Below are 22,510 nucleotides of genomic sequence, written 5' to 3' on the forward strand. Positions count from 1 at the left end.
TTTTTGTCTGATGGTTTTCCAGTAGATCAGTAGTTTGGTAGCCCTTCACACTGTTTCACGCTGCTTGTCCTAATTTAGACCTGATTTGGCCCAGTTTAATCTGCCCGTGGGACTGCTGTCCTCCCCTCCAGGGAGCAGTTTCCCAGTCTCTGTTTCGAGTCTGGCGGCCAGCCAGCCAGCCAACCAAGCCAAGCACAAGCACAGGCGTTCTCGGAGCAGATGTGGAGCAAGTTTCAGGCCTGAATGAGGTAGGCAGGGAGAAGGGAGAAGGGAGCTAGCGGGGGACCACACCCGCAGTTTTCCAACAAGCTGCCTCCGCCAGAAGCAGCTGTGCCTGGTGGAGCCAAAACTCTGAAGCCCTCTGCCCAGCAATTACCTGGCTGTGCTGTGCCGCGTGGGCCTCCCCCCCCCCCGCTGTTTGGCCGTCGTGATCACAAGAGAGGTAGCGGGTGGCGGCGGGCTGTGGCGCTGCCTGCCTTCCTTCTGATTCTCCGGCGTTGCCTGCCTTCCTTCCGACTCTCCGTACGGCTCCGTACTGCTCTGCTCAAGCTCCTGCTCAAGCTCTGTGCTCCTTCGCTCGGCGCAGTACAGATGAGACCTGTGAGTATTTCACTCCCATCATTCCATGTTATGTCATTACACCAAGATTCCATTGGCAGGGCTAGAATAACATCAGAGTTAAGATACAACAGAAAGCAATGCAGGTTGGCAGGCACGTAGAAGAAAGCAACAACGGTTGAGGCGGAGAAGCAAATGAAGGAAACAGCTGTACCGAGTGCGGGGAGAAGGAAGCACACAGGCAAGAGAGAGCAACACTGAGCAAGATGGGGAGAGAAGTACGCAGACGACTGAGTTACATGGTGTGCAGGGGGGGAGAAGCAGATGGAAAAAGAGCAAAACAGAGCATAGGGTAGAGAAGCACACAAGGGAGACAGCTGAAAAAACACATGCACTCTTATGTAGTGCGTAAGGAAAAAGTAATTTCCTCAATGTGAGCAGTGGATGGACACAAGTAAAGAGCATACGCTCCAGACAAATACAAGATGGACAAGTCAAGCCACTGAATAAGAAACAAGCAAACAAGAGTGGCACTAATGCTAACCAATACTATGTAACTAGTCAGGCTTTAAGCCCACTGGCATGTTTTTAGGTAAACTGACTTTTGCAACCAGACAGCTTGGATTGTCTGGTTGACTCTGCCTGATAATCAATAACCACTGAATTAACCGCCAAAACTGGTTTCTGGAGTAGCTTGTTACTTGTACTAAAGCGCTTTAAGGCCTCATCTAGGATTGGAAGCACTACATAAATGCCAATACAAAATAACACCTACAATCTTTAAAAGTTTTCTTTCTAGGTATAAAAACTCATGTGTCGACTGACTGAGTATTTTCAGATATAGGCACTAATAAGGAAAAACAAATAATCCAGTCTTTATTTGCACTATTGTTTTTTTAGAAGCCGAATTAAAAAAATAAGTCATAAATGTTTATGTATTGAATTGTATTCTATGTCTAGCGCTTACCGTATTTGACGAAGCGTCTGAAATAAATAGTAACAAAGAAGTCACAACTCATTTCAAAGAAAAAAGGAACTTTGTGAGAATGGTATTTTCTCATCCCTATAGAGGCCGATTCCGACCCCCTTTTACTCTTCCTTAATAGAGAGGACTGTTTTTGTCAAATTAATCAGGTTTATTTGATTGCTTGTCTGTCACCCCCTCGTCTCCTCCCTGCGCGGCTCACATTTCAAGAGGCGAGTGGGAGGAGGAAGAAAGAGGCAGGGACGTGTGGTAAAGCCCGTGCCAAAGTGATTTATCCTTTCTTCGTTCGTTAATTTTTTTTTACCTCTAATCTCCCACCTCTGTCCCCATTTTCCCTGCTGTTTCTTCCTGCTCCTCTTCATCTTCCTCCAAAATACAAGCACACAGCATTCGGCACGGCCCCTTTAAATGCATTTCTCCTCCTCCTCGCTATCGACCGACCATATTTTTTTAACCCAAAAGCAAAAGACCCGGAGTGCTCACCCCCCTCCCCCACCACCTTGTTTTGTGTGTAACCTGGAGGCGAAAAAAAATACGAAAAGGGGGAAAGGAGAGGGCTACTGAGAAACAGGGAGCCTGGAGCAGGAGGAAGGAGGCCTGGGGGCAGTGCCACAAAGGTCCCAGCACAGCAGACATGGCTGCCAACATGTACAGGGTCGGAGGTAAGAGGCGCACGGCAAATACACTAATTCCTGCCTAATTAGCGTGTGCTCTGCAGTAATGTAGATTTTTTCCCCGTTCTATGCACAATCTCGCCTACCCGCGCCCTTGCAGTTTTTATGCATAATAACCTCGGTCTTCTTCCTGCAACCATATCTGTGTTCACGGGCAAAGGCGGCCTCGGTTATTATTCTGCTTGGCGATGGGTTCATTTCATGCATTTTAGGAGCATCAATATTCCTCTTGGTCTTTTGCGCAATTGCATGCATTTGGTAGATTATTTTTTAAACATCGGCATGCATGGCGACATGCCTCACTTTATGTGAGTTTCTGGATACAGCCTGTTTTCCCCCTTAAAAATAAGAGTTTTATTGCACCCCGCTGACCAGGGGATGTGTTTAGAAACGGAGGCGAGAATGGATCCCGGAAAAATCGATGGATTGTAGGAAGGGGCGAGCGTGTGCTCCCTGTCGTGTTTGGCGCTGGTTTTCAAAGGCTCTACCACACATGCCCTCACCCCCCTCCCCGAAAGGAGGATGGAAAACGGGCTTGTTGGGTGCACACTTAACCTGTCTCCTCCTCCCTCTCTTATGTCCCCTCGCTCTCCAATAATTTTTAATGAAAAGAGATGTTTACATCTGTGGTTCTGTATGTACATTACTTTATATTGCATTGTTTTCATGGCTGTGGTAGGGGGTACTGGACCTATTTTGTCCCACTTGCGCGTGGAGTGTTGAGTTCTAATCTATAAGCGCGTTTTTCCACCTTTCGTACGCATATTTTCTTTTGTATTTATGAAAGAGTAGCGTGAGGGAGACGTGCAAGACAGTTCAGTAGCTTTTCCCTGGGTCGTGTGCACTGCTCACTGCAAGTGTCCCTTGACACCTCCTTGGGGGGGGGGGGGCACTACTCACTGCAAGTGTCCCTCACTTGACACCTTTGGGTGGGGGCTGTCTTTTTCCTCGTTCTCCTGATTAATGCATTTTCCTCCTACACCGGAAGATGACAGAAACCGCTTTTGCCAGCTTGTGCCAAAATACTCATTGTGAAGTTTGTTTGTGTAGGGATGATCTCGATGGGCGACTAAATACATCCATTACAAGCTTGCGACAAGGCGAGGGTGATGTGTTTTTTTTTGTTTTGTTTTTCTATTATCCCTAGCCCCTCCCCAATTGCTCCCCCCTCATGGCCTTCCGCTAGGGTCCGAAATCATTTCTTCCTCAGCCCCGCCCCATTTCGACAGGAGTTACATTTTTAATTTTTCAGTTGTAAAAATGGTCTCGAGGATGGGTAACATGCCAGGTTTGCGACGGGTAAAGCCCGGGATGGCGGGTACCACCGGAAGCTTCCCTTGGACCGACCCCGAGGTTCTCAAACCAACCGCCGAACTCCCGTGCGCCCCATCCGGCGGTTTGGTTTTTGTTTCGTTTTGAGTACTGGAGTTCAGCGGCTGTGAGGCGAACATGCTGAACGATTTCAAAAGGGGTGGGTTTAACAGAGTTTGCGAGGATGAGAAACGGGAAATTTATGAGCCAACAAAGATGGCGGCGACGGCGGCTGTGAGGAGGACTGTGACTGGGAAGATTGAGACGCCGCCGGGGGCAGCAGCGGCGCCGCAGACGGGCACGACACGCCCCCAGTCCTCTCCTCCCTACTCCTGGAGCTCCGCTCACAGGCTCTCTTCTTCATCCAGGGCCTCAGGATGTACCTCTTAAGAAAGTCACTGCTCTCTTTGGTGTATAGAGAGATACCAAGACGTAGGTCAAGGGGCTTTGGTTGACTTGGTGAACTTGTAGAATCTTTAATACGAACATATTTTGATAAGTTTGTATTTTTTGAGTAAATTTAATGGAGTATTTTCTTGAGTAGATACTAGTTTTTGGGAGGTGGTACTTTTCGGGCTTGGTAGATGTTGATACAGGTGTAAGAGGTAGCTTGGAATTAGAAAGGGATCCCTACTAAACAGCACTTTCGACATGGTAAATAACCTGGTCCTAAGTAATCGGGACCAGTAGCATTATGTAGCAAGGACTGGCAATTATGCATCTTAATGCTGCGTGTTTTGTGGTGTGCCTACTAAACTGTTTTTTATTTTTTCTCACGAATCTTTATTCGGTTAAGTATCCTAAAAGAAAAACCCAAGAACATATTTTTCGAATAAAATGACAGTTAAAATGGGTTAATAATCTTATTATAAAATGGGTTAATAATCTTATTATTCATTAAGCGTAATTAATCACTGCTAGAATATTAACACTTTTACTCCCTCAAATTGCTAGTATCATGTTACTGGGCATTGCATTGCATATTAAGTCATAGCCGACTTTGCATTAAAAAAAGAGATATTTGTAATTTCTAATATTCATATTAAAAGTGCGTTTTTTAAGAGGAAAAATATTCTGAATAATGTATAAATTGCAAAGTGCACAGCTGTTTGAAGTGACTTCCTATTATATGGACAGCGTGGGTCACTTATCTAATCACCAGTGATCCATTTTTAGGCCGAGCCCAGGCCGTGCATGCGCTGCTCTCTGTTGTAATGAAAGGAGGATCCAACTCCAACGTAGTTTAGGTAGTATTTATTATATGTTCAGGAGTAAAAGGTACAAAGAGCTTCACCAGGCGCAGCCTTCCTGCTGCTCAACCCATACACCAACTGCCAACCTCACTCATCCAACATTACACAGCATGATCACGCACCAACATTCTAACACACACACACACACACACACAAGTATAACACACTGTGAGGCATGAACAAACTGTGAGGCATGCTATATTGAGGTATGGCATACAAGCTCCGCCGATATCCCGCCCATCTTTTCAATTGGCTCCTATTACTGTCCTTGCTAATTCATTGCTTTTCTTTTGTCAGTGGTGTGCAATTTAATAAAATATCTACTTGTCCATGGGGCAGGTTTCTTCATATATCTACTTGTCATGTAACAAAATCCCTCGTCCCTTTGGTGCCATGTATTGCGGTGACAAATTATGGCAGCAATCTCATTATATAGGAGCTCTGATATAGCCTCTTTGATTATGTCAGGGCTCATACTATAGTAGTGTTTGAATACTTGCAATTCCCTTATGTTGCCACGTTCCTGCAGTTCTACATATTGGGGTTGAAGGTAGTGGTAAGCAATAGATCCGGGGTTAGAATGCCCTTTTGAGTCTGTGCAAACCCACTAACTTGCATGTTTTAAGGGTTTTCAACAACTCTTCTCTAATCTTTTCCCATTATGAGAAATGTTGGAAATTTACTCCTGACAATGGCAGATGTAAACCTTCCAGAGTTGGGGGAAAAGAGTGGTTGGAGAGAAAGTGGACTTGCAAACACTCAGATTTTCGCATGAGCAAATCTACACATGCAAATTTGTTTATGCTAAAATGAAGTTCACAAATATTTTGCAGGAGTACTGTTTCTTGTCCTACTTGTAAATTCTTGGGAATTCACGAAAGTCGTGTAGCTGCACTTAATGCAAGGACATATACCATGGGTGCACTTTTGAGACTTTCTTTAATAATGGGCTCTTAATCTGGTCTGCAGTTGATCGTGACCTTTAGCGTTTATTACAATTCTGTCTCTCTCTCTCTCTGTATCGGCTGGCTTCAATGTGAGTGACCGTATTCTGCTCTTTCACAAGGAGCAATTTGGCACACAAAGTAGTTTTGTTCAGAGCCAGTATTACTGTGGCAGTGTGTGCTTTTTGAGACCAAAAACAAGTTTTGCTTTTGCCAATGTTTGTTATAATGGTGAGGGCCCGGCAGCTTCCACACCAGTAAGGTTTTACAAAAAGTTGACCACCAATTTCAGACCTACTGACTTTGGCAATGCTTGTTTTTTTTTGTTTTCCATAATCTTACTGAAACTGGTTATTATAATAATAATAATAATAAGCACATTTGTAAAGCGCCTGGTTACACTCAGCCAGTGTGTTCCCGCGCTGCGGTGCAAAAAACTGCCTCGGAACTACACCCTATCCTACCCAGGCGTGTCTATCCAGGGGGGAAAAGATATGTTTTCAGATTTTTACGGAAGGTACCCTCCGAGCCCTCCCAACCGGAGGCTCATGGGGAGCTTGTTCCATTGCTGTGCCGCCAACAAGTGGAAGGAGCGCCCGCCCACCCTAGCTCTCTTAATGGCAGGGACGCACACCTGGCACGTCCCCCATGATCTTAGTTGGCGTGTTGGGGAGTAGAGAGTAAGTAAATCAAACAGGTAGGATGGGCCCGTCCCCTGAATGATACGGTGGCATACGCACAGTGCCTTGAACAGGACTCTCTCCCTAATCGGCAGCCAGTGGAGGGAAACCAACGCCATCTTTGAGGAGTCCCTCCTCGGAAGCATAAGAACCAGCCCAGCAGCTGCGTTCTGTATGACTTGGTCTATGCATGCATTTAGCAGTGGCACCCAGATACAGTATATTACTATAATCAAGGCGCGATGTCACCAGGTCATGCACCATGGTCTTCCTGGCTGCAGTAGGCAGCATGTCCAGAGTTTTCCGAAGGCCCCTCAAGACTCCGAAACAGGCCCATGCTACCCGCCTGGTATGGTACTCAAAGGAGAGGTTAGTATCCAACCAAACCCCCAGGTTCTTAGCCTGAGCGCAGGGCGTGGGGGTGGGTCCAAGACTCTGGGGCCACCATGCCGATGACCACACCGACGGGGCCTTCCCCCACCACAGGCACCTCGGTCTTATTGCCATTCAACTTCAGCCAGTTATTAGCCATCCATGATGCAAGATCTTGCATGCATGCAACGAAGTTGGAGGCTGCTGTATCCTGTGCTTGTGTCAGGTAAACCACCAGTTGAGTGTCATCGGCATAGGACACAACCCTGATCCCAAACCCGTCTGCAATCTCCGCTAACGGCGTGACATAGAGATTGAACAGGGTCGGGCTCAGGGTCGATCCCTGCGGCACCCCTTGTTTCAGTTTGATGACTTTGGAATAATGAGAACCCTGCCTCACCTGAAAACTGCGCTCAGACAAGAAGGATTTCATCCAGCTCAATGCACTGCCAGACTCTCCTCCTTTCCTCAGACACTGCGACAAGGTATGATGGGCAACAGTGTCAGAGGCGGCACTTAAATCCAGCAGGATTAAGGCCGCCGCTTGTCCCTCGTCCACATATTTCCTAATGGTTTCAGTGGCGAGTAGCAGGGCTGATTCCGTCGAGTGGAGGGCCCGAAAACCCGACTGAGTGGGATGCAGGAGATTGTATTTCCCAATATGCCCAGTAAGTTGCGTATTTACCACTTCCCCGCAACCTTTGCGAAGTAAGGGAGTAAGGAGATTGGACACAGATTCTCCAGTTGATCTGGGCTGATGTGCGGTTTCTTGGGTAGCGGAAGGACCAATGCTTCCTTCCATCTAGCTGGCACTATTCATGTCCTAAAAGATAACTTCAAGAGGTGTTAATACACGGCTCAAAAGTTGCGATGCTCCCTCCCAGCACTTTAGGGGAAGCAGGGTCTCTTGGAGAGCCCGATTTGACACCAATACAGATTATAGTTAACCGCTCTGGAGGGGGAACGGTAAATCTTATCAATGCATTCTATCTCTAGAATGTTCCCTGCTTCCCCCGCGGTCTCATGGCCTACTCCAGCTGAGGCATGCGACTTTTATTCCTGCAAGCTCCCCGCAACTAGACCGCTAACTGGTCAAAGCGGAAGTGCCTGGCTCTCCCTTCCCCGCCCTCCGCGCAAAGGTACTGGTGACCGAGGCGGGAAGGAGTGTAGACTGAGCCCAGGCTTCCGGGGAAGGTAAGACTGAAAAATGCCCCCAACACTCCCCCTCCAGGGAAATGTATGCACTAATTGCATTGGTTATACCGATTTTTCCATTATGAATATTTGTGGGAAATACTAGCATGCATCAACACATGTTAGTAAATGATGCTGCTGCAAAGAAATGGTACCTGAAATTTTACAGTAGTTTACTGAAATGTTTTTTTTTTCCCGCTTTCATTTTTTTATCAACATTTTATTTTGTAAGCAAAGAATCGTCAATCTTACTTTCAAGCACCTGCAAATATTTGCATCAAATCAGAGAGCATTCTAGGAGCATTATACATAGCCTCATATTGCTAAACTTTGAAAACTTGTGTGCACATTTTTATACTGGAACCACTATCAGTAGTGTAGTCAGAGCTTACAACATTTACTTAGAGCTCTCACCATAATAGTTAAGGCTTTCAATTATTGAACCATAAATGTAAGTTTGAACAGTATTCACATATGGACAAAAATATTACTTTATCTGCAGACAGTGCCCTTCCCTGATCCATAATGTGAGTACTGCAAACTGGCAGTCAAAGAGTTTGTGCTGCTGGGGGTTTGGCCTACCTTTCCCAGGGACAAAATACACATCAAAACTTGTTGCCCTTGACCCCAAACAATATGTCCTGGGTGTTGGGCTATAGGAACCCCACATCCCTGAATTGTGAATAGGCTTGTTAGTCCCTTCTTAGCACCGCCTTGTCTGCATTTGTTACCTCCCATTATGACTGGACATTTTTCTTGTCTTGGTACATAGTCTGCTTTATAAGTTTGGAGCACTATTTTATTTAATGAATAATGGGAACAATGGTGGCCACTTCTCGTATGGCGCACACCGTAACTTTAAAAGTGGCTGCCCCCACCCACTCTATTGGTTATTGTAAATGACAATGCCTTTTATTATTGCATGTTTTTTAAATGCATAAATAAAAGGCGTTGTGATTTACAATGGCAATAGCTCAAAATCTCGCAATTGCGCAACCTATTGCATTACAAATGCTTTTTGGGAATGCATTTATATGGTTGACATTTCCCAATCATAAGAGCAACAAAATGTATCTATGATGCTATTAGTAACTGTACAGATATGGTTGAATCCCTTAAAATCCATAAACAGATAAATAATATTTAACCATATTTTCCTACCTAGCCTTGCTAATTATCTCTCTTCTTTAATGCCAAAAATAAAGGTTTTAGGTCGTTTGTTTGGAGTACTGTATAATCCTTTCAGGGGTCATCAGTATCGTTAACCACATTCAAAATATCTTTTATGTTGGAAAGCCAGGGAATGCTGATGATGCTCTAATTTGAAGTTACTTTTTGAAAAATGAAAGATTTGGTGTTTGTTTTAGTTGTTTAATTAAACGCTGCGGCCTGGAGATCAGGCAACAGAGTTGAGATCTGAATACTGTCTCGAGGCACATTGGTTGAGGCCGTGATTTTATACTTCATATGAAGCATCATAAAACGATTTATGTATTCCTTTGGCGACAGAAGTTTGGTCCTAGTCATGGGGCCATAAATCGGGGGTTTGGTAAGCGCTGGTGGGGCTTGTCCTTGTGTGATCATGCAGCAGGGCCAGTGGGTACGTGTCTAGATGTCCAGCATGGAGAGCGCTTGATCACTGCGTGAAATGTGCATGCTGTGTTCTGATTGGCTGTGTGTTCCTAACTTAGTGTGGCATCTGACTTTATAGTATTTTTGAGAATGCATGTCTCTATGGCCAAACATGTTTAATTGGGGCCAACCGCCTGACACCGTTGTGATTTAGCTGCCTTTTGTGTGTGATCGATCTGGGGTTTCCTGTGCGCGCGTTCTGTTTAAGGGTTCCGCCCTCCCACCTATGATTTGTCAATCAGTTGCTTCAGGCCTATGTCGCAGGACCTGCCTAACCACGTATTTCTGACTCTGGGTTGAGGGGTAGGTCACATCGGGTAGATTAAAAACGGAGATGTGAGTTTGTTTTTATACGTACATATATCGTGGTGTACACCGTATTGGCCAGTATTAACATTCCCCCCCTCTAGTTGAATTTTCAACTACATCATCTACCCCATACTTCATAACAGTCACATTATTTGCGGTTCGATGTATATCTTTTTTGTCCCTTACTAATTCCCTAGTTAGGTAGAATTCTACCTAACTTGAGGACTGCATTTTTACAGCAGGAAATGCCCCAATTGTAGGAAACCACACAACAATGAAAATTGGGAGCAGTGACGGGCACATTCTGGTCACCCATCGCGGAACCATGAAAGTAAATCTGAAAACTACTTCTGCAGCAGGGGTACCTCCCTCCTGCATGTCAGCTTGTAGACAATGCAGTGCTCGGATGGCAAGAGCCAATGTCCCGTTATCCATGTTATTTTCAGGGATAAAAGTACACCAGGATGCACCGATCTTGGCGCACACCCCACCCTCCATTGCAATCAAGTCCATCATATACCAATGTTGCATCACCATAAGGAGGATGGATGGTTCTTAGTTCTTCTTTCATAGCGTTTAGGCTGAGCTAAGTAACGTTGATAATTTTTAACAACTCCCACCTGTTTAAAAAAAAGTTTTATATAGAGCGGACTACACCCCAAGGTATCGGAGCACTTTACATGAGCACTAGTTGCATCACAGACGAACACTTCATTTTTGTTAGGCAAGTGGAGATTAAGTGATTTTCCCAGAATCGCAGGATGTTGAGCGCCCCTGCAAAGACTCAAACTCAGTTCCCTAGCTTTAAGGTCGACCTCTCTAGCCGTTAGGCCACATCTCCGCCTTCATTTGCAAGGTGAAGAAGGGTATGGACCCTCCTGTGTTTACTTGAGTGTCAAGAGTACAGTCTAAATTCTTTGGAATGTCTTGTACTGATCCCAGCCAAAGTAATCCGCAGTTCTTCTTCTCTTTTTGTTTTCTTTTTCCTCAAGCCTGATACAATTGAGTTGTCTTCCTCTGTATCAGATGTTAGAACAACTCGGACAGATCTTCTCCAGGGATGACCAGGTTTTGGGTGGGTATGGTTACTTGGGTGCAGAGGCCTCGCCACCCGGGGATGAGCTGGGTGTAGACAAACTTGCCGCACTGCCAATAGGTAACCATCAACAAGGAGGTGCCCCGTTGCATATCTGGTACGTGCAGTATTGCTCCACAATTTTCATTGGTGCCAAGTGTGAACGTTCCTTTGGCTCTGAAACACAACAAATGCAGTGTAAGTTTCCGTTCAATTAGGGGTTTCCCCATCACTTCTAGCCACGTGTACCTATCTATCTCAGTGGCCCAGATTTCCTAACGTGGTGTATTTATGCTGACATTCAACCCTTCCCCTAGACTCATTTCCCCTTGCACCATGAAGGTGAATGTCCCAGCACTGGAACTCTTTCTGGAGTCCACATGTTATTGAATAATCGCCCAGATACGCTAAGGGCCGTCCTGGGACCACAGCTTGAGGTGGGAGGGGACAGGATTGTGCAGTAGTCTTGGTACCTCCAAGAACCTTTTCTCTGGAAAATCTTGGGGCCAAACAGTGTCCTCCCCTATGGTGCCCCTACTTCACATCCTGTACAGCTCAGTTGAAATTACGCTAGGTTCAGTCAAAAGGTGCAATGCTGTGGGCTGGTTTCATACCGGGTGATATTTACCACTGCTCAATGGTGTTCTACTTTGGGTTGTACATGGGCCTAATTCTACATGGGTACAGGTGGATGAGGCATTTTGTTTTTTCGGGGGCTATTTCTTGTGATGGGTAAAGTCTGCAACCACGGTGTCTGGTATCAACGAGCAGACATAGCATGACTTAGCTTGAGTCTGGGCACCCACGGGGGTCATGTGTTGGTACCAGGTGTTGTGCAAGAGTGCATGTGTGCAGGACACTAGCGGTTGGTTCAGTGTAAGTGAAATGGTAGTGGTCCCTACGCAAGTGCTGTAGAAATGTCGAGATAGGCTCCATGTGACTAGGCAAATTTCTCATTGTGAATGGATGCAGACCAACCCATGCTAAACAGACGATATGCAAAGGTGCAATACTACGTAGCTTTTGAAATATTGCAGGTCTTGGGATGGTGTCTTTAGGGGCTGTGTGCAGCGTTCTGGCATCACGGGGTGTGAGGGTGACTGGGAGGGGGCATTGCTTGGCACAGTGTAAAGAGTCTGTTGTCATAAAAATTATCTGTCAAAAAAACAAAAAACAAAAAAAGGTCTGTTTTGGCTTGAACCATTGGGCCTCGTTGGGACTTCAGAGGTTGCTAACTGAAGAGGAATGGCAGGCTGCAGTTAAGGTGGTGCGCACAGTGGTTAATTGCATAGCTTTTACAACAACATGCATCATTATTGGGTCTGGGAAATTCCTTTGGCTGTCGTTTTTGAGGAACATTTTAAAAAACTTTTCATTTTAAAAAATAAAACACTTGGCTGCTATACATAAGGGTGAGATGGCAATGGTCATGTTGCATACACAGGGCACAAGATTTGTGTTGGGCATTATTATCCCAAATTTTCTCCCAGCATCGGGGGCTTTAGAGAGCTTTCTCTTCTATTCATTACTGTGAACATGTACATTGTCTTTTATACAGATCAGCCCTATTCATCCGCTCTCAGCCCTATCCACACTCATCCCAGAGCTAATGTCCTCTGCGTAGTCAGTGATTGTAACCGGCATTATAACGGCGTTAAGCTGTCTCCAGACACTCTGATCGTCTAACAGATTATCATCCCTCCTGTTCAATTTTATATGTGACTCTTCCATCAGAGCCCATTCCAGAACGTCTCGTCGCCAGTAGTCCACTGTGGGAATGCTGTTTCATCCAGGTAATGGCCATCCTTCGTTTAGCTAACACTAAGGCCAGGTGTAAGAACTTGTAGGCCGTTTTACGCTCCTTTAGCCCCTTTATGTGGCCCAATAGACAGGCCAATGGAGTGTCACTGATAAAGATGTGCGTGATCCTACGCAGTTCCAACACCACTTGCGTCCAGTAGCCCTGGACCACTTGGCACCACCATGATAAGTGTATAAAGCCAGCACCATTGACTTAAAAATTTGGTAATTTATCGGTTCTCAGGGGAGTTACGCGGTAGTGGAGTGTTTTTGGGGACACAAGTCTATTGAAGAAAGTTAATAATGGATCAATTGAAACTGGGGACACTGTGTCAGCACAGCAACAGCTGTCAACTGGCTGTCCGTCAATGAGGCTTCGAGATCCCCATCCAGCGCTACACGTAACTTAAGTAATGGGCTGTATCTTGTTCCAGTAGAGGTGGGTTATCAGGTTGTTGCCTGCGCCACAAGTCAGTAGAATGTCAAGTGTACTTGTGGTTTGTGGAGCTGCTGGATATGTGGGCCAAGTCCTTTGGGCAATAAATACTGGTCCTATCCCAGCGTAACAACGTCACCGGCTTGTTCATTTGTGAGAATGAACTCGCCCGGGTACATTTCTCGCGCACAGACCCTCCTGCGAGGTTTGGAAAGACATATGCTCCATCATTTGTCTAACCAGGGCTAATACTGATATAGGGAGCTCCCGATGAACGGGCATATTTCAGTATTTTTTCAGTGCATTGTTGCCATATATGTGCAGTGTGGCGCACTATGTATGGTTGGTCCTTGTTGACTCCCGATATCTCCATTTGGGCCACGTGCACACTTTCTGCTGTCACTATTCCCAATAGTAAGCGATGTTCCCAGTTACCTCCATCGTCAAACTACCTGACCGAGTGTTGCAAGTGTGTGGCATAGTAATACAGGTCAAATTGGGGCACTTCAATGCCTCCCTCTTCGTAACGCAGGGAAAGTGTTCATAAAGCCACTCTACTACGTCGGCCAGCCCATAACAACGAGAAGTGCAGACTGTAGGCATTTAAAATACGTCTTGGGTATGTGACAAGGTAAGTTCTGCAACATGTATAGGCATCTAGGTAATACCACCATCTTAGATACCGGTAGTCTCCCCATCAAAGACAGTGGTACAGTGTTTCAGAAGGCGACCGAGTTCCACAGCTTATCAATTACTCAATCCATATTTAAGTGTCGTTGTGTGACACTTGGATGCTCAAGTAACGAATTGGGCCAGTTCCCAAGACAATCCTAGACTCAGGAGCCTATCTATTGTTAAGGAGGTTAATTTTGCTAGGGGAAATATTAGAGACTTGGTTCGATTGAGTCGAAGACCAGACAAGTCTCCAAAATCATCAAGTAGTTTCAACAGCTTGAGTAGAGTGTCTCCTGGCAAGGCTACATAGGAAAGGGCCGTTATGCGCATACAGTGAGATCACATGACTAATGTTCCCCAGTTTAATAGCACAGTTACCCAACTCCTGTCGTGCCAACATCGATTACGGCTCTATTGCAAAGGCAAACAACAGAGGCAACAGGGGGCAGCCCTGTTGCGTTCCTCAGCCAAGAGCCAGAGCGGTTTCACCCCACTCGTACCCTCGCACATGGTTCTGCATAAAGCAACTGAACCCACCATCAAAACCGCTGGCCTAGCTCTACAGCTTTTTTTATACTTGCAATAGACAACCCTAGTCTACCGTATCGAACGCCTTTTCCAGGTCTATCATTACCAACATATTGCGTACCTTTTTAGTGAGGTACAGGAAGGTGGCCCCAGTTAGGGAGTAATTTTTAGGAGACAGTGAATGTTTAGTCATGGAGCACCTGGACTTTGCCTGTGTGGGTAATTTTGCCCCCCGACAGAGTGGCTATTTTTGCAGGGTGATTTTTGTGGGGGCATGTATTACTATTTTTACCTAACTAGCGTTTTTTGGGATACTCTTAATACCCGAAGTGTGGGGGTGTACTTGTTAACTTACACATGCGTGATACGCTGTGAAAGGAAGAGGAGACGTGTCTCAATTTGGGGATTGTGGGTAATTGCCATGTATCCTGAGGTTACATGTATGCCCCTCTGGTACCTGCAAGTGGCGTGCAACGAGGTTTTCTCTACTGGAGTTGGGTGTTTTGGCATTACCCTTTTTCTGGAATCTTAGCCTGCAGGAAGAAACCCAAAGACGATCGGGCGCCTTCTTAAGGTCTCGTGTAGTATTGGTTCAAATGCAGCATACCTGTGGGTGTTGAGAAGCTACTCTTGGCCCCATGTGATTCGGATGTGGCAATGACCGGGCTCAGGCCTATTTCTTCCTTGGACAATGTTTGTGAGGCCCTGTGTTATTCCGTGGTGAGTGTACCCAGGTGCTTTGTGTGGGGCTAAGTGGTCATCTTATAAGACCCCTTTCCCTCCTGTCACCCCCCCTTACCTTCGGATCCAGGATGGTTTTGACCTTCTGCCTATCAGCACGAATCATGGACTTCCTACCTGGTGCTTGGGAGGGACATGATCAGATAGCAGACTTTGACTGTTTTGGGAACATTGGCGGAGAGGCGGAGGTGGTAAGATCTCTTACTCGCGACTGGAGTCAGGTGTGTGGCTGGGACTTGTACTGTGAATAACAAACCGAGATGACTGATTGCCCTAGTGAATCTCCCCACTGATTTAGTGGCAAATTGTCGCTTATCTGTGTGTGGACTACGGAGTTCTGAGGGGACACCACTATGCCTAGTATATAGAAAACCTGGCTTACGGCACTGGAGCATAATCTCATTTTGGAACTTAAAGGGGCCTCCACTAGCTGGAGGTCTAAAAATGTAGAATAATGGGGTCCTTTCGATTTGGGGCGCGCTTTAGTGACTGGGTGAAGGGACCTTGGAGCCTGGTTTTATGCACTGATCGGGAGGCTGCCCTGCCCTTGTCGGTACGCCCCCTGTGTCGTGGCCATCCAACCCCTCCCTGGTGGACTAGCAACAGTGAGGCCTAGGACCCTGCAGGCACCCAACATGGCAGACTTTAGCGTGGATTCCTGATCAACCGAACATACAGCAGCCCTGAGTTTTTCCAAATGCAAGTAAAGGCTTGAGTTTTCTCCTAATGCTGTTACTCGTCTCTATTCTTGTAACGAGCCTTCTGACGTGGGTGTGCCATATTTGTGATTTTAGGCTTGTTGAGCATTTGAAACGGGTGATTTTGTAAAGTTATTACCTCCCCAGACAGTCACCCTTACCTGGCGTGGCCCCAGAGATTGCTGGGCTGGGTTCCTGGCCTGCTGCGGTTGCCATGTGTTTGGCCAACCACCTGGTTCTTGTTGTGGCAGTGTGTTTGCTGACTGATTTATTGTCGCTGGATGTGCTGCGTGCTTGCGTTGATTCTGGTTTGGTTTTGTGGATGAGGATTTTGCGAGGACTATTGATCTTTGCTCATGGTAACCCTTCAGGCAGCATCAGTCGGCCATGTGGCTCGCTATGTGACAGTAGTCCGACTCGCTGAGGTCTGGCTGCTGCCATCCTCTTTGACCTCTGCTGTTCGGACTGGGTGCAAACCCCCTGGGGTTTGGCAGCGGAGCTCCTTTCTTGACTGGTGCTTCTCACACCCTTGCGACCAACGTGGTCCCTTCGAGGGAAGTCTTTTTTTTCTTTTTCTTTCTGAAACTTATGTTGCACCAGGTTAGTGTTATCTCTTTATGCTTGCTCTTGTTTTTGACCCCTCCTAGTGGGCCATTGCATGGGGGGTGGTGTACCATTTGCTAGGTGTATTGTATTCCTCCCTCAATGGTCACTTGCTACGGTGCCGTGTTCGGTAGTAGGTAAGGGGCTTCAGGCACAGGGGACGCACCGCATAGTGCAGGGCAACCCTGTCTGTGCTACTTCCTCACTAGTAGAGATGCCAGAGAGGTGAAAGGGGCTTATCTTAGTATTCTCAGGGGTATGCACAGCCTGTTTGTCCCCGTCATTGCGCCTTTGGCTAGTTCCCCACCTAGCCCTGGGGGACACAGTGGGCATGCGCAAGTCAATGCCCCAGATCTCTTGGTTTTCGTGCACCTTAATGACTAACAACGTCCTTCTGGCAATTTCTACTAGGAGGTCGTGTGCATGGCATACCCACTGCCCAGCAAACTCACATAGGTCAAAGAAACTTCCCATAAACTTCAGGACAACCTCCGCGAAGGTGGTCAGACTGGTTGGTGCCACCCTGGCTGGCGTCCATGTGCAATGGTAGTGTCTCGCTGTTGGTGGTCTGAGGAGGGAGATGCAGGGGAGGAGCAGGCTATTTTCCCAATCTCAGCAAATTGAACGGACTTTTTTATTTGGACATTGTATCTCGTTCTAAGATATTAGTCTGGGATGTAGGAAACTACAACACCTGTTCCCTCACCCTATCTCCAGCTCGAGGGGCTCTGTGAAATGGATCCCTGCCACCATACCCAAGATCCCTTGTATGGTTCCAGCGCTATTTGATAGCGGGGCTATTCCCTCTCCTAGGCATCACCTCACTACTACTGTGTCAAGCACAAAGGGATGAGGTGTCCCATTGATCAACATCGTGACCACAGGGTCCTCAGGGCAGCAGAGGGCCGACAGTAGTATGTTTGGGCGTCCTTTCAGTCCCTGGTGTGACTCCCTGTACCCTCACCTTGCTGTCGGATCCTAGGGGACTGGTGTCGTCTTCCTCTCTCTCGCTAGTTGTGTTATCATTTAGACCTGATATGACGTTTCCTGCTGCTCGTGGAGTGTATTTGTTGTGGGCTGAACGTGGCGGATGGAGGGTGGTCCAGCTTAAGAGAGATACTAGCACCGAACAGAGATGAGACCGTAATTCTGAGTTTGCCGATCTGACAAACTCCTTGTCCTAAATCTAGTGGTTTTCTGCCTGGTGGGGGCCCTTCTACCCCTTGGACCGGCGGACTGGTGTAACCCTGTACAGGAATGGCAGGGATATAAAGGCATTAGAGCGTGTACCTCTGTGCCTGTGTATGGTGGGGGAAGTGTAGACGCCGATTTTTGTGTGTTCTGGAACAGAAATGCAGGTTAGGCCACCTTGAAAATGGCCCATAGATCTAACAGTGCCTCTCTTTCAGTTTTTCTCTGTCATATGTATTTAGTCCGAACGTGCATACTTGTGCGTTCTCTTATGTTTGTGTCGAAGGTTCCCCTCTCTGGCCAGAGGAATGTGTGTGTCATTCACAACAGAACTTTTCTAACCTTTTAGTGCGTGGGGCACCTAGTTTGCACTTGATCTAAAAGCGACTCCATGATGGGCTGGGAACTTTTTTAAGGGCTACTACGCTTTTAACGTCACAATTCTTTTAAAACCAGCTTAAATACTACTCCGATTGCGAGCAAAATATGTATAAGGTATTATACCGGCAATAACTACTTTTACTGGGAGCTCAGCTTAGGGTAACAATTCATCAAACAAATTTAGTACATAAAACAACACGTATGAGGAATAGCAACCTATAAGTAAGTGCAATGATTCAATTCAAAACACTGAATTTTTAGCAGCGGATTTGCAGATATGGAACAAATGTTTGTGAGAATGGTAACTTCTTACATACACTACACCATTAACACGACTCAACGTTCAACGTAAAACACAGTTCTAATGATTGACCAGCACCACCACATCCGGAATGTCCAAAACATTGTGAATGTTACATCTTAACACTGCAATGATGAGTGAGAGAGAAAAACTGACAGAAAAAATCGGGACTTTGTTATTAAATAAAATACTTTCGCCCGGGCCTACTGCCCGATGACAAGGGGAGACTCTGCGAGGTCCATGGAACTAAGTGAGCCCAACAGTCTCAGTATTGGCGTAGAGACAAAGATAGCAACAGGTTTCGCGGAGAATAAACCGCAACTTGCAACTGCAGGCCCTGTTTGGTTAGGCACAAGCTACACCTCCCTCTCAAAAAAAGACCAAATCTTTCCCTATTGTCCGAATTGCACCCTATGTCACACCCACGGGTCATGCTTCCTGGCTGTGTCACGCCCAGTGGTCCAAGCGAAATAGCACCTCTCACTTCTTTCAGATGCTACCAGTGACAAGAAACAGATAGCACTAAGAAAAAACCTTTAGACTAAAAAATTAGATTGAGATGCTGGCCATTTATCACACCCTAAGCCTTCTGTGTCTCGTCCAGGTGCTCTTGTATCGCACCCAGAGACAAGCGTATCCTCTGTGTCGCGCCCAGTGATCCAAGCGACAATCGATCCTCACCTTTCCTAGATTGCCATACGCCAAAAGCTGAGGCTAAGGATCAGATGTAGTTTCTTACCCATTAATGGCGGCTTGAGGACAGACCTCCACCTTGCAGATTCAGCAGAACTTTCCATCAATTGCGGCGTCTGCTCACCAATCTAGTTCCTCAGATACCAGTCTGTGCGGGTGAGGTCCTTTTCTTTCTGCTGGGGTCTAGCTTGAAAAAACAATCTCTCCTGGCTGGCTCCTCAAAATGTTGCTTGAATATGAATTTACCTTTCAAAAAATGAAAGCCGAGGCGTTTAAGGAGCAGTTGTTTAATTAAATGCTGCGGCCGGGAGATCCGGCAACATGGTCGAGCTCTGAATACTGTCTTGAAGCACGTCGGTTTCGGCCGTCATTTTTTACTTTACATGACGCATCATAAAATGATTTATGCATTGCTTTGGCGACAAGAGTTTGGACCTAGTCAAGGGGCTATAAATCAGGGGTTTGATCGGAAATGCAGTTGGGCCTCGTCCTTTTGTGACCATACTGCAGGGCCAGTGGGTACGTGTCCAGATGTCCGACATGAAGATCGCGTGATCACTGTGTGCAATGCGCATGCTGTGTTCTGATTGACTGTGTTCCTAACCGAGTGTGGCATCTGACTTTATAGCGTTTTTGAGAATGTGCGTCTCTGTGGCCAAACGTGTTTAATTGGTGCCAATCTCCTAAGACCATTGTGGTGTGTCTGCATATGTGTGGGGTCTATAGGTAGGTATATGGTGGTGTACTTCGTATTATCCAATTTTAACACTGAAAGCATGGTTCAGGGCCAGACACTCTTCGATCTAATAATCTAGTGAATAAGGTTTCCTCTTTCGACCAGATGGCATGCCAAAAAGGAAGAGGCTTCATATATAGGGAGGCTTCATATATGGAGAGCCCTATAAAGCGGAATCTTGCCTCCTGTTTAATTACATCTGGTATAGAGTGAGGCACCGCCAGTAGTCGCCTTAGGAACTTCTTCTGCTTTTGCATGTTCGTTGTATTTCCACAGCCCCATAAGAAGCCACATGGAGGCATTTAGTTCTGTAGATAGTCATAATTTCTGTTACTGGCTTCATGCCTATCTAACTTGTGAATCTGAAAACCGCTTCTGTGGTTCTCAACAAATTATATTGGCTAGTTTCCTTTTTGGTTGAACCATCCACCACATGATGAAAATTGTATTCCCAATATAAGAAGGTACCTTTTTAAGATGTGGTTTCCCTTAATCTAGAATAAACAGTCCTCAATCTCCTCTTCCCACATATATATATATATATATATATATATATATATATATATATATATATATATATATATCCACAATTCAGTCTGGCCCAAGTTCGGAGGCTCCCGGGTGCTCTGAGGCGGTGCACGCGAGGCGCAGCAGGACCCGCTGCGAATACAAGAATTCAGCTTTTCCCATAGGGAAGTTTTTTCCTCATGCACTCCCGTGTGACGGAGTCAAAAACCACACCGGGTTTTAGATCAAATTACAGTTTCTTTATTTCAGCATCCAGCAAAACCTAACGCGTTTCGGTCTCTACGGAGACCTTGCTCACAGGTAGTGTGTTTGACAAAATTTGTGCTTTTAAATAAAGTCAAATTCACTGTTTCTAAACAACACGAGTGAGAAAATACTCGGGGAACCAGATCCTTACAAAACCACAGTGCAAATGAAACTTGCTTTAGTTTCATAGTGACTGAAGAAGCCGTGTGCAAACTTATAAATTACTGTTTAAATCAGCTTGAATTTTGTTACACCAGCAAACCATGGAGAAAAGAGAGGCATCACGAACCACTCTGATACAAACTTGCTTTGAGGATGACCTAGCTACAATCAGCAATGGAGCCGGCGCACGTAAATCTGATGTAATAAATATATTACGTGCATGGGAAAAATTGTCAAAAAAAGAAATTAACAAGTGGTGGGAGGTTGCAGCCCTCAAAAAATACTTGGATGTGAAACGCATACCGCGAGGATTACGCATCAATCTCATGCCCAGCCACCAGGACACAAGTAATGAACAGGGGTGTGGAATTTTTGAAAAAAATTACTTGTCCAAGGGACAAAGTGCTACAGAAATCTTCTTGTCCTGTAATAAAATCCACTTGTCCCCTTTACTACCCTAAATAATTTAGCTGCTGCTTTTACTAAATCGGTTACACCCTCCTAAGTAAAGTTGCCCTCCGCTTCTGCCCATCAGTAGTAAGCAACCACACAAATCCCTTTACAGCAACCTATAAGCTTCCACATTCCTCTCCCCATCAAGGCGAAACATCTCCTTTCCTCTCAATTACAGTCCATAACCCTTCCACTGACTCATCATAGGCTCCATCCCATCACCCTTTGCTTCTGTTCCTTCACACTGTAAGCTTCATGTTACCCATTTCTCTCAATACAGACCGAATAGTGTTATCCCCCCTCTCTCTCTCTCTCATTACAGGCCACAGGTTCCATGCCCTATTCATCCACTACACAGAATACAGGTGTCATGCTTGGCCCATTTGTCTCCAACTCACTACATGTTCTATGCCCCTAGGGGAGAGTAATGCTGTGGCTCGTGAGCATGTAGCATAAAAGACACTGGTGGCAGACTTACTAGCCAGGAGAAAAGAGACAGATGGTGGTTGCAGTGAGTTCATAGAGTGGAAATATGTGGGACCCGAAATGGAGATGGGGCGGGGGGGCCTACAGTGATGAAGTAGTGTACAAGAACGCAAGGAAGTGTGCAAAGAGTATGCTGGGAAGAGAGGTGGTCAGGTTTGTAGAACAGGAGTTGAGGCGCTAAGCAGGGAGTGAGTGGCAGAAGGAAAAATGAATGTAATGAGAAGGGACTATAGCGACTAACGACTGAAAGATACAAGACAAACAGGAGGCATCTGTAAGATTATGGGTTCACTTTTCTTAGCAAGTAGGCAGGGGTTGGTTTACTCCGGGCAGAAAGAGAAATTTGGTTTAACCCCCAATATTCTGGTTCATAGAAGCATCTTTCACCCCTGACTGCAGTAGGCCAACACCCTGAGAGGCTGAGGAAATCAGAATAAACAGCAAAACACAACAAAAGGGGGCCTCAGAAACATAAAACCCAATAACCTACATATATTTAAAGCAAATAACCTCAAAATCAAGACAGTCAATACTCGCAGTGTAACAGACACGCTCTGAACTTGATTATTCTGAGCGAAAGTACCTAAAATTGCAGATCCCAGCACATGACTATAATATAATACAATGCACACTTTTGCAACTTTTAGCAGCTTTAATTATAGTTGATTAATCAGCATGCGCTATTTTGAAATCAATTAATGTGTCCTGGGGTGTCTCATGAGAGACTTTTTGCTACCCGAATAGTCCCACTTAAGCGCAGATGCCGCTGGCTTCCTGCTTGACCCAGTAGTTGATTTAAAAGGTTTATCCCCCTTCCAATGGATTAACCGTGGTGCTCTCATTCTCAGGTGAGCTACTGCTGCTA

The 22,510-nt window shown here is 45.9% G+C and overlaps 1 protein-coding gene across 4 annotated transcripts in view; it reads left to right on the top strand.

Annotated features, from left to right (window-relative positions):
* The first annotated feature begins 1,750 nt into the window (after positions 1-1,750).
* MTA1 (metastasis associated 1) overlaps positions 1,751-22,510 on the top strand; it is an 842,399-nt gene continuing 821,639 nt past the window's right edge. The window contains exon 1 of one of the 4 annotated variants that reach the window (XM_085627173.1): positions 1,751-2,205. In XM_085627173.1, coding sequence (XP_085483299.1) covers positions 2,178-2,205 — 28 coding nt within the window. In that variant the 5' untranslated portion in view covers positions 1,751-2,177. Of the gene's footprint in view, positions 2,206-3,740; positions 3,961-22,510 lie in introns of those variants that run through there. The other 3 variants (XM_085627175.1, XM_085627174.1, XM_085627172.1) reach the window with 3 other exon arrangements.

This window comes from Triturus cristatus, chromosome 9 (assembly GCF_964204655.1).
Source record: "Triturus cristatus chromosome 9, aTriCri1.1, whole genome shotgun sequence".
Taxonomy (NCBI): Eukaryota; Metazoa; Chordata; class Amphibia; order Caudata; family Salamandridae; genus Triturus; species Triturus cristatus.